Below are 16,703 nucleotides of genomic sequence, written 5' to 3'. Positions count from 1 at the left end.
AGTTCTGTGGTCTTTTGTCTTGAGAATTTTGGTTTTGTTAAAAATCACTCCCTCACCCAACTGCTTTGCCCAGCTTTTACAGTGTACAGGCCAAGGCCATCATGAGCACGTTTGCCATTTATGTTGTACTTTGAGAAGGTGAATGCCATGGATTATGACATCTCATACATGCTATAGTGGAGTCAAACAAGTAACTTTTTATCTGGCGTTCTGACTTTGTGCTTTCAGCATCGTTGGCAGGGATGAGACTTCAAGAAGGAGATATTGCAGTAAGTCAAAACATGCTCCTGCAAACTATCTGTGTCCCCGAGTAAATGAAATACATGAAATGTAAAGTAGCTGTAGGTTATCAGTTAAATTTATCTGTTAGTGTCAATTTTCTGTTTATTGGATTCACACTTGTTTTATTTGTCAGTCTGTAAACTGCCTAAAAGATTTTAAGTAAACTCTTGTGACTATTTTTAACTAATGCTTCAGACATTAAAACCTAAGACTCCATCTAGTATGTATTTCACTGGAGTGACAACCTAAGTCAGAGCTGGCTTCAACACGAATCCAATTGACTTAATGTGCAATTTAAAAACAATTAGTGATAATAACAAATGGTTTTAATTTAATTTCTGTATTGCTTTCTATGCACATTGTGATAACGCTTCAATTATTTTTTTTTTTCCCCTCCAGATTAGCCTTGGCACAAGTGACACATTGTTTCTGTGGATCCAAGAACCAACTCCTGCCTTAGAAGGTCATATCCTCTGCAATCCTGTTGATTCTCAAGCATACATGGCACTTTTATGGTAATATAATATATTTTTTGTACATCTGGGATCAATAACATACTTTTTTCCTCTATGTTAGCGTTTTTTAATTTCTTTTGCAAAGTCATAATGAATAGAATGTTCAGCATTCTTTATGGTATATGGCAATCTACTGCTGAAACATTTGCATCAACATTATAGCATTCCTATTGTTTAATTTGAGTAACTGAAACTGCAGAGTTGTGGAGGATAAATTCTCATAGCAATAAAAAGCTGAAATTATTTTTATGTATATATAGAGCCAGCTCGCTATGAATCTAAGGTAGTACATTTAATGCACAGGGATAACCATCTTATGAAATATAATAATGTGAAATGTCTCAAGATTGACCAGGCTCTGTAACTTCTGTGTTCTTCTAGTGGTCCAGAGGGGACGTAACGGGGCAGGCAGAGATTCCCTTTCCAGAGAGGAGTACAATCAGTGCTGCTCAGGGACGTATTAGGCTGTGCATGTGGAAAATACTCAGATCTCAGGAAACCCAGCTGAGAGAATGATCCTCATGGCAGCTTTTGGCTGCTGTGATTTGGGAATTGTTTGGCCCCTCACCAGCCAAGCAGGTAGAAAGGTGGCCCTGAAGCTGTATTTTCTCTCACTGAGTCACTGTGTTCAGGGTAAAAACTTCCAAAACTGCCATATGTTTAGGCAAATATTTACAAGTAACACACACAAACACACAAATTTTGTGTCTAGATCTCCTGGTTTGTAGGTTCTTGAGACTCAAAACTTAAGCAAAGCTTAAGCCTGCCTTTTAACTGTAATTAAATTTAATCTTACCTGTGCAGTAACAGGATGCTGTATATGACAGTGGAAACAATTAATGAAGTTGAGTTTAAAAATGTAATGTCAATTGCAAGTTGATGAGTTTCACAGTATAATTTCTCAGTGGGTAGGTTTCTTTCTTTGTTTATTTTCAAGTTTTGAATTCAAATTTCTCTTTTACCCCATGTTTTTCCCAGTTTTGCTGTGTAAAAGAGCTATGTAAACAACCTGTTTGCACCAGGGGAAGAGATACTGAAGCATTTTTCTGAATAACTGTTACACTGCTATTGTTTTACTGCATCTTAACATGTGCAGAAAGCCAAACCTGCCTTTCAGAACACACAATATTTCTGTAGCCATGCAGATATGAAGAGTTCCTTTTCCTCCTGCTTAGCCATTACTGCCCTGACACTGCCCCTTTTGCACCAATGCCCCTTTATTTCTAGAATATTAGAGCTTATATGGGACCCTTTATTAGCAGAAAGAGGATGGCTGAGCTACCAGGCAGAGTATTTGTGCAGAAAACTTGAGTAACATCAGATGCTGATACCAAGCAAGTTGACAAATTTCCTTGCCCTCTTTCTGGATATTTCTGTGCCTTTCCAGCTGAGTTGCTCTGGTAACTCTGTGCTGGAGAGTAGTCAAACTGCTTTCCTCTGGATCCGAGTCCAATGCTGCAGTATTTTGCAGGAATATTATATTTGCAGAGGAGGCAAAGGGGGTGACTGTATAAAGGGTGCAAAGACCATAAACACTGAACAGATGCATATTTTACAGCATGGTTTACTGGCTCTGGACCAGAACCAGGCAGCTGCAGCTGTGATGCTTTCCTTTGCCAGATCCTGGCATGGAGCTAGACCTCATAAGTCTTATTGGACCCAGGATGGCTCCATAGTGGTATCATGTTCCTGAAATCATAAATGCAATGTAGAGACACTCCTGATTTTCCTTGCAGGGTCATCTGAGAGTGAGCTCTTTAGTGCTATGTCAAGATTAGTTCCCTGAGGATATGTCTTAGCTGTTCTGAGCTAGCCTGGGTTTAGTGGGGCCTGCCAGACTGGAGCTAAGCTGACTCACTGGAGAGATGTATACCAACATCTCTGCACTGCTTTCCTCAAAACATCCTGTAATACTTGTTTTTCCTCTGTCCCTTTCCATAATGGAGTGTTTGTATCTTTCAGCTTACACAGATTTATTCAGCTGATACAATAAACACCAATATTGAGTAAAACAACAAATGACTTAAAAAATCTAGAGCCAAATGTTTTGGAAAATGCATATGGTATGTTTGTGTGTTTCAGTTTTAAGAACGGCTCTCTGATGAGAGAGAGGATCAGAGATGACTGTGCTTCAGGCTCCTGGGATGAGTTCTCCAAAGCTTTATCATCTACTGCTGCTGGAAACAATGGGAACTTGGGTACGAGCCGTAGCAGGGCTAGGTGTTCCAAGATTGGCTTAGACATGTACTGGAGTGGGTGTTATACGTGTTATACCTGCTTTTTATTTGATAATGGCCAAAAATAAAGTTAACTAGAGCAAGGGAAATTCTGAATATGTACTTGGAAATGCTCTTCTGGCAAGATGTCATGACAGTATTTTCCTTCAATATTTGTTGAATAAGAAAACTGTTTGTGGAAGTAATTTGGTCATTGAAGATGTTAGTAGCATTTTAAACTAATGTTTAAAAGTATTAGTTTCTGAAGGAGGGTTTCATTGAAGTTTCTTTTTCAAAAAACTCAAACTGAGTGAATTAAGAAGCTCCATATTATTTTTTTTCTCAGACATTATTCCAGAATCTTGTTTGTACATGTGAACAAAGCAGTAATGTCAAGTGAGGCACAGATTTCCTGCATTTCCCCCAATGTATGTCACAGTCACTTTATCCCTGTTTTTTCCCCACATTATGGTAAATGAATGAAATGGAACAAAATTATGATGGTGGAAATATTTTTAAAGTGTACATAAACTCATGTATTTGAAGTTTTACTTTATTTTCATTCCTACGGCTTAACATTTTACAAGAGCAGTATATAGCTCTGAACTAAGTTATTGAAAAGTGAGCCTGTGTGTAATCAGGATTAAAATGTAACCACTGCAGAGCTGGATTTGAAATCATCACCATCATCCTAGATCTGAACTGATATGAGTAAAAAGAAATTTAAAAATGTAGGTAGCAAAGCTTTTAAAAGTAGGTATTTAAGCTATAGGAGACTTAGTTCCTTAGGAATGTGAATTTAAGATGCAGTTTCTTGACACTGTGGGATTAGCACTGATTTTTCATTTGTAGATGTTTTTCATGTTGTGTTGTCTGTCAACTCTGGTCTCTCTGCTGGATTAAAATGACCAGGAATCTCTGGTCACTAGAAGACAAATCAACTCGGGAGTTTCAGAAAATGGGAAGAAATTAGTCCAAAACCCAGAGGTCAGCCACTTTAGACAGCATTAAAAATGGAAGCTGATGAAAATATTGTTACTGATTTCAGGGATACTGGGACACTGCCTAAAAGTTTTAAAATTTATATTATGGTACATTCACTTGGCTATCTCAATCCCTTATAAAATGGGTGTTTCGTTGAAGTCATCCTCAGTAACCTGTATGCTTGGATAACCTCCGGGCATACATGTAAAAATACAATAATCTCCATAATCTGAGTTCCTCAGGGAAGCAGAGCAACGAAGTAACTGATTTCATGCTCTTCCTTTTACTGCTTGTTCCCTGCACTCCCTGCTACATCAGGAGATGCCCCTGCAGAGGTTTGGAGTTGGGCAAAGGCAGCTGCTAGCGTGGGGTTGGGGTAATGGGAGTAGCAGGGGTGTAGCAAATGGGGGAGGAGGAGGAGAGGTGACTGGATGAGGGTCCTGTTTCACCTGGGAGGTGCCTGAGAAGGTTGATAAAGCCAGCAAGTTACCTGAAGCACTCATCTGCCAGATTGAAGGTGGCAACAGAGTCAGAGAGGAAATTTTGGGATATACATCCCCTGGCAAGGCCTGCAGATCTGTAACCCACAGTGTTGCTTTCTGGCAGATATCCAGAACGTTTAACCAAAAGGGTTGTGCTAAAGCATGGTACTATTGGGGGATTATTTGGCTAATAATCACGGTGTTCTTAGGGCAGGATACTCCTGTTCCAAGGTCTCAACCTTAGAAACTCTCCTTAGTTTCATAGCCATTCTTTCATTTTCTATCCTCATTATCTTTTTTTGTCTCCTTTCTTGAATATCTTTTCTGACCAACCCTTCTTGCAAACACCAAAGAAATCTTTTTCACACTTCTTGTCTAGCTGTCTGAGGCACTACTGCACTTCTTCAGATCTCATCAAAACTATTCAGAGACCAGCTCTGCTTCGTGACTTAAAATACCTGACCTTCTCTAATAAGCTCATGAAATCTAATCCAGTGCCCCAATTGCTCCAGCATTCCTGTACTACTCTTACTAACTTACCATTTTTTTCTGGATTGTTTTTTTCTTTCACCCTTGCATATGTTCTACTGAAACTATTTCTAAGATTTGTTACATATTGTCTGTTACTTGCATGTGTGTGTGTTCTGGTGGATGTGTGATTTTTTTTGTAGGCTTATTATATTGATTTGATGCCTAGACCTAGACATGCCTAGAATGCACATTTTTGTAAACTGAAAGTAGTTGAATTTGATAACTAATTTCAGTCCACACATTTAAGAAATGGGCTGTGTAGTGACCAGGATGTCTTCCCAAATACATGGTAAACATTTATTATCGTTTTAGCTGTGTGCTGAAATAAGATTCCAACTTTGGACTAGGAGCAAATATGACATTCTGTAATGCTCCTTGGTGCAGGTTTCTACTTTGATGTGATGGAAATTACTCCTGAAGCAGTAGGAATTCACAGATTCAACAGAGACAACCAGAAGGTAATAATAATGTAGTTAATGTCTCAAGCCTTGAAAGAGTATTGTCAAGGCTTGAAATCTTTGCCATTATCCTTTTTTTTTTTTTTTTTTTTTTTTTCTCTGAGATACTTGCTTTCAAGTTTCATTTATTGGTGCAAGTCCCTGAGATGATTCCATAAGAAAATATTTGGTCTGTAGTTGGAAAGTATCTACAGTGCAAAGTCTGAACTGGAACTTATATGGTATTTTTTTTAAGAAATATTTCCTTTACTGGAAGATGTGGATTTACTGAAACCGACACTGTTTCTGAAACAGGATTAACTTTAAGCTGATTGAGAGTTTAATACACTTACATGCCTTAGTCCCCATCTTCTAAGTTTCAGACACACAGATAAGAATGCGTTGAAACTTCGGGCTATAATATTTATTTTCTATAATATGTCTTTTATCTTGCTCTAAATGTGTATGTAAAGTACAGAGCTCGTTTTACTGTCCTGCATGCTTTGGAGTAACCTCCAAGCTACATGGTGATACATAGTAAGGAAACGCAGGCTCAAATCCAATTGGAATTAAAATAGAAATTATGGTATGGAAAGGAAAGTTCCTTGTATCTTTTTTTGCTCTTTTCTGTTGAGGAATGGATGTTGTTTAAATGTCTGGCTTTCTGGGTGGTACTGAAACTCAAGGGGTGTCTTCGATCATTCCTGACTCCCAGTCGATTAGACCTCACCTAGGTGAACTGAGATTGATACTATCTTGTGTTTGCAGTGTAGCACTAGTCTGTTAAATGTTTGCTGTTTAAATGAATGCTTAATCACTTCTAGCTGTTATACAAGTTGTAGGCACTTATTGTAGTGCGTGTAGAAACTCAGCTTTTTGTGAAAGATTCTTTGTATTTGTTTGTAGTTCAATATTTTCCTACTTCTTTTGCCTTTCTTGTGTTCTGGTTGACTAAAGGACAGAAGAATGTTATATATAGAAAGAAAAATTAGTGAAAAGATTACATGGTTTCACTTTTGTGCAGACAGATTTAAACATTGATGACATTGCTTAATGCATCTGACTTTTATCTGCTTGTTTTAATTTTATATTTTTGAAGTACTGATTCGTACACAGCTTTTGGTGCTGGGGAATGCATAGAGAATTGATGACAACTTGCAGTAAGACTGGTGCCTGTCATGCATTGATTTGAAGTTTGATGGATTTCTCAACAGCACTGAGGTTATGGGTTGTATTCTCTCTCATGAGTCTTTAGGTCCATCGTATGTGTATGAGTGAAGAACCAGTCCCAGCTTCAAGGATGATCAACTATAAATCTGTCTTGTGTTTTTAACCAGTCTCCAGCTTAGCAGTGTGCACTGTGTAAGGTGCTTGTTAACTCAGTGCATTCCCTCTTTGATACAGGTTTCAGACTTTCCAAAGGAGGTTGAAATAAGAGCGTTAATTGAAGGGCAGTTTATGGCCAAGAGGATTCATGCTGAAAAGCTGGGATATAAAGTCAGTAAGTATGATGAAGAGCTGCAGAATTGATGACACTAGAGATCAAACACAAAGATGGGAGTCCCAACAGTAATGTCAGGATTGTGATTCTTGTCCTGCCTGTTGAATACAGAAACTGGTATGAATTCACATTAGCCCTGTGGAAAAAATATTTGAAAATGCATTTGGGGAAGGTTTTTGCAGATGTTAACTTTAGAATGACCAATGGTTTAACTTTAAGATGATATCTTTTTCAAGTAGTGTTGCTGTTTTATGGTTACTGACCTGCATTGTCGATTTTTAAATAAGCATTGGGGCTTCAAACACTGGTTAAGTGCAAAGCAGGCCAGCCTTCTGCCTAAAGCACTAGACCAGAACCCAGAAAACCTGGTCTGTGTTCAGCTCCTGGAGCTGCCATGAAATGATCACTTACCTTTTGACCTCAGTTTTCTGTTAATAAAGCTGCAAACCTTTAATAAAGCAGCAAGAGATCCTGCTTCCTAGAATTTATAAAGTGTATAATTTTTAGCACACTGGAACAACAAAGTCAGTTAGTATTTTACCTATAGAAGTGGTATCAGATAATTACTGGCTGTGCAATTCTGCATAAAGAATATAGACAAGTTGATGTTTATTGGCATTTTCTGTCAGTGTATCAGCCAGTGGCATCTTAAAAAATACTGAATTAACTCATATTGAGGAATTTTAGCCAGTGCTTTATCTTTAAAAATTATAGTATTTTTATTTACATCTTGACTCTTCTTTACAAGTGAAGTCCTGACCCCCTCCTTTACAAGCCATTTCCTGACTCCTACCTCCAGGCTTTTATCCATAATCATGAAGAATAGATTTTTTTATGTTTGAGAGAACTCCAGGAGCTGAAAGTTGAGAAAATATAGAGATACTGGAACAAATCAGAAGGCTTGGCAATTCCACCTCATAAATTTTTGTGGTAAAGGTTTTCCTGTTACATATTTTCTTATATTCTTGAAACTATATTTATTTGGGCAGGTTATTTATGGAGACAGGCAGAGATTCAGACAGATCGTGTCTAAAATACCTGTTTATCCTTCATTCTTAGACTCTGCTGCACCAAAAGCTTGGCTTACATAGCCTAGAAAGCTCGTGGCTGAAGAGGATGCTTTTGCACTCTGTAAATGTCAGGGGTTAGACAAACACCAGAGTGTGAGAAGAACTATTTAAGATATTGGACAACTCTGACACAGAAAGAAATGGGTAGAAATGATCTGTAAATACATTTAGGCTAAGTAGGACAGCTAAAAACCTAACTAGTTTTAAGATGCGGCTTCATAAGCTTTAAAAATGCCTTTTTTTTTTAATTAGTGCTGTAGGTGTTTACAACAAAGAGGAGATAGGTGTGCTTGCATTACATTCCTGTAGATTCCTCGGAACCTTATAGGCTTTTGTTTTGTTGCATCCCAAGGGTCTTTCAGCTATTTGGTAACTAACAGACGAGTTGCTTTAAAAAAGAACTGCTGTACGTAGTGTGGGCTGTGTGCATCTCCCACTTTTCCTTAGTGGTATTATTTAAATGTCATATTCTGTTATTTGTGTAGTGATGGCAGGCTTGCATCTGCATTTGTTGTGTGACAGCTCTGACAACAGGGTGTGTTCTGAACGTGTTTCAGGGTACGGATGAGCATTGTGGGAATTACTCTGGTATTGCCAGACTTTCTCTTGTTTAATAGTTGCTGGTTTTCAGGCTGCTTTTTTGTTTTTAATGTGATTTAAAAGCTTATTTATCTTTTGGATGAAATATACAGTCAGGACCCTTGTGTTTATTCAACTCCTTTTAGGCCTTGTCTACATGGGGAATTTACTTTGTTTTTTTCCAGGAATTAAGCTGATTTACATTCAGAAATACGATCACAGCAGTGTAAATCTTGGCTTTTTTTTTTTGTTATTGTTGTTTATCCCAGTGGGAGAACATAGTAATAACTGCTCACAAGACCTGGAAAGTTATATGATGGCACCCATTAAATTGATCTGTAACAGAAATAGAAGTGACATGGTCAGTCACAACAAATGCTTTGCCTCACAATCTCGGTGTCCTGAGGTTTGTGTTGTGCCATCTTAGTGGTGCAGATGAGTCAGAAACCTGGCTGAGAATTTCCCTTGCTCTGGCACCAAGGTGCTGGAAAATCATTTTGGCAGTCATGAACCTGCCTCTTTGTTCCTGGGCCAAATGCAGTTTGGATGGCTGTAATCTGAAAAGCAGCAGCGTACGTGGAAAAGACTTTTGTAAAAATAAATAAATAAAACTCTGTCATACCCAGTTCTTGGTTATGCACCGTGAACATGACAAACATTTGATAATCCCCTAGAATTTACTTTCAGTTAATGAATATATTATCTTGCTCAGAGCAGTATTTTGAATCCTCAGTCTAGCTAGCGCTGCAGGAATAAGTGCAGCGATGCTGAAAGAGTATTTTATCATGTGAGGTTTTGTTCCCAGTTTGATGCATCCGGTACATCATAGATCTTACATAAATTACAAATAACAATTTTAAAAAAAACCCTTAAAACAGCTCTTCGGTGGTGGTTGTGCTTCCCTGCAGGCGTGTGCCCGGGTGTCAGTGTGGCTCAGATACCAGTAGAGGGCAGGGGATTCTGTCTCATGATCTTTTTTCCTTCAAGGCTGGGCTCTGTGTGTCAGCCTTGTTTTGAAAATGGCACAGTCACCAGACAATCCTTGGGAGAAAAGTTAAACCTTACATTAATCGTGATTTAAAGGTTTTAAAAGTGTGTGTCACTCTGTTCTAATTGCTCTAATCTTTCTCAATCAGATTTCAGGGGAAATCATTCAGTAACACCCTGTATCCTGTTTTGCTTATGTGCTTAAGGGGTGGATAGAGAGTTGTGATCTAGAAACAAACAAGTGAAGTTGGGTCTGTCCCTGTTGTTTACATCCTCCGATTCAGAGATTCATGCAGATAAGGTGAAGGTTTGCTGTTCTGCCTCTATTTTCCTGAATTTTGATTGTATCGTAAACACCTTCTGTTTTGTCGGTTCCTTTTTCTGCTTGCAGCCACCCCGTTTTGAAAGCCAAACTCACAACTGGAGTTCAGAGGTTGGTCATACAGACATGCTTGCTGTGTGATTTGGGGACTCTCTGAAGCTAAAACCATGGCAACTTTATAGAGAACTGACAGTGTCTGCAGCTCAGTGACACAGCAGCTATAAAACTGTCAGTGGTGCAGACTAAGCTGCCAGTATATAGTTTAATAATCTTGATGATCACTTCAGAGTTGCTTCCATTCCTGACAAAGCAATCCTAAATTTCATACTAAAATTAACACTGACTGGAGAACATTGCAGTGGTCCTTGCTTGGACCTAGTGAAGCTGTCCTGGTGAATACCCACAAAATTGGTTATTCTTGGGAGCAAAATCTAGCCCTCTGCCCACTGATGGGTGGAGTAAATATTGTTGTGGTGTATGTTATGTATGCTGGAAGGAAGACAGCACACAAGTAGGGCTTCTGGTGGTGGTCACATGTGGTCAATAGATAATGAAAAGACGTACTGGTCTACAGTGTAGAAACCTGCATGTCAATGATCATCTGAGCACTAGGTCTGTACATACTCGGTCAGATGTGTGCTAGAATTTAGTTAAATAACCTTTTTGTGGGACTGCAGCAGTACTTAACAAGTCCTGCCTTGTAGGTAGGCTGGTTATCTGGGGTGGGGTCTCTGTCAAAGCTGTTAGCTTTGGACAGGGCTTTCTGCCTTCATATTGTTGTGTCTTACCAGTGAGTTCAGAGTACTCCAGTTGCCCAATGTGCTGCTCGTGTCACGTTTATTCCTTTAGGAATCTGATTCTGCCACCTAACTGTCATCAGCAGGGGGAGATGGATAGAAGGTGCCACGTTTTACAAGTGCAAGCTTTGTCCATAAAATCTTGTGTCTGTGTTTATTATGTAATTTATAGTTTCTTGCATGCATAAATCCATCACTTGCAAATAATGTTGGTGCCCTGAATTCTACTGACTGTACTTAGTGCTTGAGTACTGGCTCGGGTGACACAGACACGACCCTGGCTTTGCACTGGTACAAGAATGAGCCAATTTTTTTCATTAAGTGCTACATGTTTCTGGCATTTCAGATGTGTGCAAGTACATCTTTCTGATTGGATATGCAACAGGATGCGTTCTTAAACAAAACAGCAGTCCTGCAGTGCTAGGAGAAAAAGGACAATGTCACAGCATGCTGGGCCTGACTTCTCAGTGGTTGGAGGGGGAATTTAAATTTTCTGAAGAGCTCAGTCTAAGATTACCTGAGGGCAAACTCCAAGGTGCCAAATTTCCTTTTCCTTCAAGTGGTGTTTTCTTCTGATGCTCTTTTCTGCAGGTTGAAGGTAGTAATAAAACTCTGTCCACAGGGAAGGCAGTCTGATAGAGTGAAAGGACCTCAGAAAATATTAATTTTTATAAGTGGAGTGGTTGTGTTAGATCAGTCATGTTGCCATGTGGAGGCACAGAGACCTGAGAGTGAGGCATGAGACTGTAACTTCACAGCAAAGTGTTGGACCATTGGAGGAGGAGGTGGCTCTCCAGTTTTGCAAGGCTAGATGCCACTGGTCCTCGGGGTGCTCTGGGGATGGCTTTGTGTTAGGCTATGAGACAGGTTTTTCTGCTGGTGCTTGTCTGTGACTGGCTTCTGTGATTGTAGTCTCCAAAACTCTTGCAAATGACCAGGAGCACTGGGATGCATGTTCTCTCTGTCACCTTTGCCTCACTGCTGTGCTTCTACTCCAGTTATAGCAGTGTTCTGGCTGAAATGAGGAACACTGTGAGCGAGGCCATTTTGTAGTTGCATACAGATTAAATTGATGTTTATGCCCTGTGGGATTTAAATTTCTTAGAGAAATCAATACTAAAATGTTGTGTTGGCTTCGTGCTTGTCTCTTGCTGTTTGCTGCTAAGAGTGCTGATGGTGTTTCAGCAGCATGAGGGTGATGGCTTTGTTAGGGGCCTTTGGCTTCAGCAAGTGAGCAAAAACAGTTTAAAAATAGAGGACAGTGCCCTTGATGGGAGGTTGAAGTCCACTGTTTAGAATCATAGGGAATAGAGGTGATGGTCAGACTGGAACATAGATGAGTAGTGGTGGGGTGTACTGCTTGCTGTGTGGTACAAACAGACCATAAATATGCCTTGCCATTAGATCTCAAGCCTATAGTTTTAAGGGAGGAGTGTTGCCTCAGGGAAGTATTTTCAAATTCATCAAAGGCAGGATTTTCCTCCCAGATAAGCCAATGATTCTGCTGTAGAGGATATTTGTATTTTCTGATGAAACTTCTGGCTGATAAGAGTGCCAGTCTGAGCTGGGCAATACCTTGCCAAGAACCTGACTGTATCCCCTCTTATTTTCCACCAAGCATCAGACTTCATCACGTAGCAGAGCCTTCTATGCACGATCAAGCAAGGCTTGGTTTTAAGCCAGTTATCTGGAGTGAAAGGTTGGTTAGCTCATTACCAATTCCCTGACCAAGTATTTTACAAAAAAGAGGGTTTTATTATTACTTGGCTGAGGAGAGTACAGTATTAGTTTAACTTTTAAAAGGGTTATGTACAATGTCTCTGAAGGAAATGACCTAATGTGCTATAAGGAAGCTGCTTACGTGCGCTAGAATTTTTCATGCAGTGGCTATTGTCTTGCTTTTATTTGGTTTTATTGTTGCTGTACGTATACAGGAAACACAATGAAGACAGAAAATCTGAAGAGTTAATAAAAAGATTGGAAGGGGTACTATCTGTCTTTCTTTCCTGACACAATGATAAAATATTGTCATTGTTTGAACAATTGCTTTTAATGTTTGGTCAGCAAAAGACTAACTATGTAAATGGTTCAATTCCTGTGCCCTGATCTGAGGAGAGATTGTTTATGACTGTTTTGGTGGATGTACTGTTGGAGCAGAATTCAGAAAAAATAGTCAAGCTGCCACTTGGCTGGGTTTGTTAGAGCTTCGTGGAGCTCTGGACGCTGGGGGACTTGGAGATCAGTTGGTTATCTAGTAAATCTCCTTTTATCACTTGTTTTTTGAGACTGATGTACAGTTTTAAATCCAATTAGGTTAGCAAGGGGATGACATGATTGGAGTTTGTAAGTGTCTTCTAGGGGAAAGGAAACTTGATAGTATAGGGCTCTGGAGCCTTACAGACAGAAACATTATAGTTCAATAACTAGAAGTTGGAAGTAGGCAAACCTCAAATGACAAGCAATGCACAGATTTTTAACAGAAACTGAAATTAGAGTGCAACGATTGACAGTAGTTGTAGTGAATCCTTTAGCACTGGAGTTTTATGAACGAGTTAGGGTTTTTTTCTAAAAACAGGTGCTCTGGTCCAAAGGCATCATTGGTGTTGTAGAAGAGTGAGTTCAAAGAATCAGAGTGGTTCATTCTGTCTCAGACACATGGGAATCTGCAGGAGATGCCATGATGAGGAAGCTCATCTGATTCACAGCTATATATACATTGCTTTGTATTAGTCACTTATAGCAAGAGCAGCTGCTGGTATCCCTGGAAATGATGCTCTGTTTTGATGATCGTTCTGCTTGTGATACTACATTTACCTTAGCTGACACCTAATGAAATGTTACATACCTACTGTTTCAAACCTTTCTTCCTGTGTCTTTCTGCATTTTCATTTTTGTTGCTCAAATGTGACAGGCCTGTTAGTGAACTCTAATCAGCTCTCTCAGGATTCCCCAGTCCCTTCAGCTATCTTTCCTTTTTCTGGTTTAAGGTTATTCAGTTTGTCTTAAACATCTCACATTGTGCATCAGTTCTGAGCACTGTCTCAGTACTTTGAGCTGCATCAGCCCAGCTCACACTTTGAGGTTTCTCAGTGTCAGCAGGGGTTCTACTAGATAAGTCATTCTTTCCCCACCTTCTCTATTTGCCTGCATGTACAGTGATTTTTGGCTGTCATTGTGCTTGTTTGCATGAGATTAAGCAAGACAGTTTTGCCTTTCTTTAAAAGAGATTGTTGCTTAAGTTTATTAAACAGTTTTAAATATCTAAAGTTTTGGGTTCATTTAGACTTTGATTTCTAGAGGACAGCTATTCGGTGCTTACTCAAATTATCAGAAGAGAAAAAATAACCAATACCCTCCACATTTCTTAAGTTAAAAACCAAGTAAAAGTTCACATGTCTGTGGACAAGGGGAATTTTGCATTCTACTTCTATAACTTTAGTTCTCTTCAGACATGAACTAGTTAATTTGGGCAGTAGTTTTTTCTTCTGGCCCATGGTTTTAAAGAATGCTTGGGAAGGATATATTTTTTTCCACCTTTGAACTATAATGTTACTTAGCCTGTATGTGGTATGTCTAATCTATGCACTGGCAAAAGTGTGCATGTAAAATGACAGGTCTCTGCCTCCAGGCTTTCACAATGTCAGTTTAGTCCAAGTGTAAAGGGTGGCAGAGGATGGGAGGTTCATGGTAAAATGAGCTACAAGTGCAGTATGTACTTCTAAAGTTCTCTCTCTGATGTGAGTAAGAACAGAGATGTTTTAGCTTTGCACTTGGAGGCTGGAGTTTGGGATCAGTGACAGGACTGACCTGATGGAGAAAAATTGGATGTGTGGATGAGTGAGATTAGAGCATCCACAGAATGAAGTCACTTAATGATATGGTCGGTGACGTGAAATTCTCGATCCCAGCTTCTGGAGAGTGATATAATTTCTCTTTGATGTTCAAAAGGCTGGACTTGATAGTCTCTTACAGTGGCCTTCAGCTCATCAGTGCTATACTTTTCCTAGTTGGAAAATCTAAAAGAATGGATGAAAGAACACAAAGAGAGAAGTTTTCTTAAATCTGAAATTCTTTTCCAACTGCACTTAACAGTGATTGTACAGCATCAGACAGACTTAAAGTAAAACTCAACTCAGGAGCTTCCACTGAACATTGTACAGCAATTACTACTCAAGTAGTGGGTGAGTTTAAAGATGGCCACTTCTCTACCACTTCTGTTGGTTTTAAAATATTTGTCTTCTGTTTGAGAATATTTGAAGCTTAATAAGAAATTTCAAGACAGCTAGAAATTTGAAATTACAAATAGAAGTACGTATATACATACAAGCCAAGGGTGGGTTTGTGATTTTTGTTTTGGTGGGTTTTATTTTTGATAGTGTCTCAAAATGGAGTAGTTCTTTTGAGGATATCTCTACTGCAAAGAGCTCCACTTGACAATCTTTCTCAGAAATGTTACTGAAACGTGGCTTGACTCTTAATGTTTCACCTCTGGGTGGGCCTGTCTCAGTTGATTCTTCTGAAATGCATAGTTATTAGATTTTTCAGAAGTTCTAATGGATGAAATTTCAGTTAGCCCCTATTTGTGGAAATCAGCTAACATCTCTCTAAATCTGTATGCTTCTGTATTTCTGCTCTTGCATTAACACTAAGTGAAAAAAACATTTGCATAGGAACTTGGTTGAGCTGGATGCTGTCAGAAAAACACCACTAGAAGGTGTTTGGTGTGTGCAAACACATCATACTGAGTTCTTTTTTTTTTTTTTTTTACAAAGCAACATTATTACCAAAGGTAACAGTACCAAACCATGTACATTCGTTACAGAAGTAGTATCAAGTGCCAGCATTATTTTGGACAACAAATGGACTGATTTGGAAATACTTTCAATTTCCTTAGCCTCAAGTTGGTAGCCAGGGTTTCAAAGTACTTGCCTGCTTGGTCAGCTTGCTCCATCATTGATACTGCTTTCTTCAGGGTGTTCTCATGTCTTGTTTTCAACAGGGTAAGAGCATTTTTGTTACATTCCAAAAATGAGCTTTGTTGGTAGAGGGCATTGGATCCTAGAGGTATCTGTGTGCTGGAGGAAGGCTTCTGAGGGCTCTATTCTAGCACTTCATTGGCTGCCTCCTTTGTGTTTCCAGGACTGGGTCACTCAGTTCTTCCCTCTCCACTGCTGGTATCTCTTACTGAACAGGTAAATACCAATATTTATCTGTACATAGCAATTTCCATGTATGCATTTCAGGAAATAACTATGGAAAGCTGGAGGGCACTCAGCATTGTTACAAATTGGCAAAGTATTCCAGACCTTTTAGTGGCCAATTTAAAACCTATGAAACAGCAGAAAATAAACTCATATAGTAGCCTATGTAGCAGCAGCCTTGTGAGTAGCAGTGGAATGAAGGTGGTCACTGACCACCGAGCTGGAGGGATTTTGAAGGATATTTTTTAAAAGCATTGCCTCTCTTCACTCAGGGTGCTCTTGATCTTTTTCCTCTGTTTATTCTGGTCCGAAATGAACTTTTTGTTATTTTGTAGTAGTTCTAATTATAATGGTAATACAAATGTACAAGTGGAGAGCTACTTCGAGTAATCTCTTCAAATTAAGTGCACTTCTAGTTAAATGACTTTTTACCTGCAAGTGAACACTTGTGCTGCAAAGAAAGTGACACAAAGCATTGTATTTGATAGCTAATTTTGTCTGTGAACAGCAAACCCACTGAAGTGCAGGTGAACATCTGAAGCCCTTGTTTTTAAGTGTGATACATTAGGATAAAAAAAATCGCTTGTGTAGCTACTTGAAAAGTTGGAATTGTGTTTTTAAGTAAATTGCAAGTACTCGGGACCTAGTGGCTCCTTGTTTATCTTTGTGCTTTAAATTCCTTTTTTATTTGTTACTTAAAGGTATTAAATTCTTTCAGCTACAGCAGCTGCTGGGAGCTGTGATACGGGTCAGTGGAAATTTTCGACGTTATCCAGGCTGTTACTTACAAGCATAATCA

The 16,703-nt window shown here is 39.1% G+C and overlaps 1 protein-coding gene across 1 annotated transcript in view; it reads left to right on the top strand.

The window, feature by feature from the left end:
* The window catches only part of XYLB (xylulokinase homolog (H. influenzae)), a gene marked incomplete at its 5' end in the record, with an annotated part of 80,787 nt that overhangs the window by 17,921 nt on the left and 46,163 nt on the right, over positions 1-16,703 (top strand). The window contains 5 exons of the mRNA XM_008948197.1: positions 229-269; positions 682-797; positions 2,880-2,995; positions 5,395-5,468; positions 6,852-6,948. Of these exons, the coding sequence (XP_008946445.1) occupies positions 229-269; positions 682-797; positions 2,880-2,995; positions 5,395-5,468; positions 6,852-6,948 (444 nt within the window). The remainder of the gene's footprint in view (positions 1-228; positions 270-681; positions 798-2,879; positions 2,996-5,394; positions 5,469-6,851; positions 6,949-16,703) is intronic.

This window comes from Merops nubicus, unplaced genomic scaffold (assembly GCF_000691845.1).
Source record: "Merops nubicus isolate BGI_N331 unplaced genomic scaffold, ASM69184v1 scaffold16889, whole genome shotgun sequence".
In the NCBI taxonomy this organism is placed as follows: Eukaryota; Metazoa; Chordata; class Aves; order Coraciiformes; family Meropidae; genus Merops; species Merops nubicus.
This window is presented reverse-complemented; position numbering and strand designations above follow the sequence as displayed.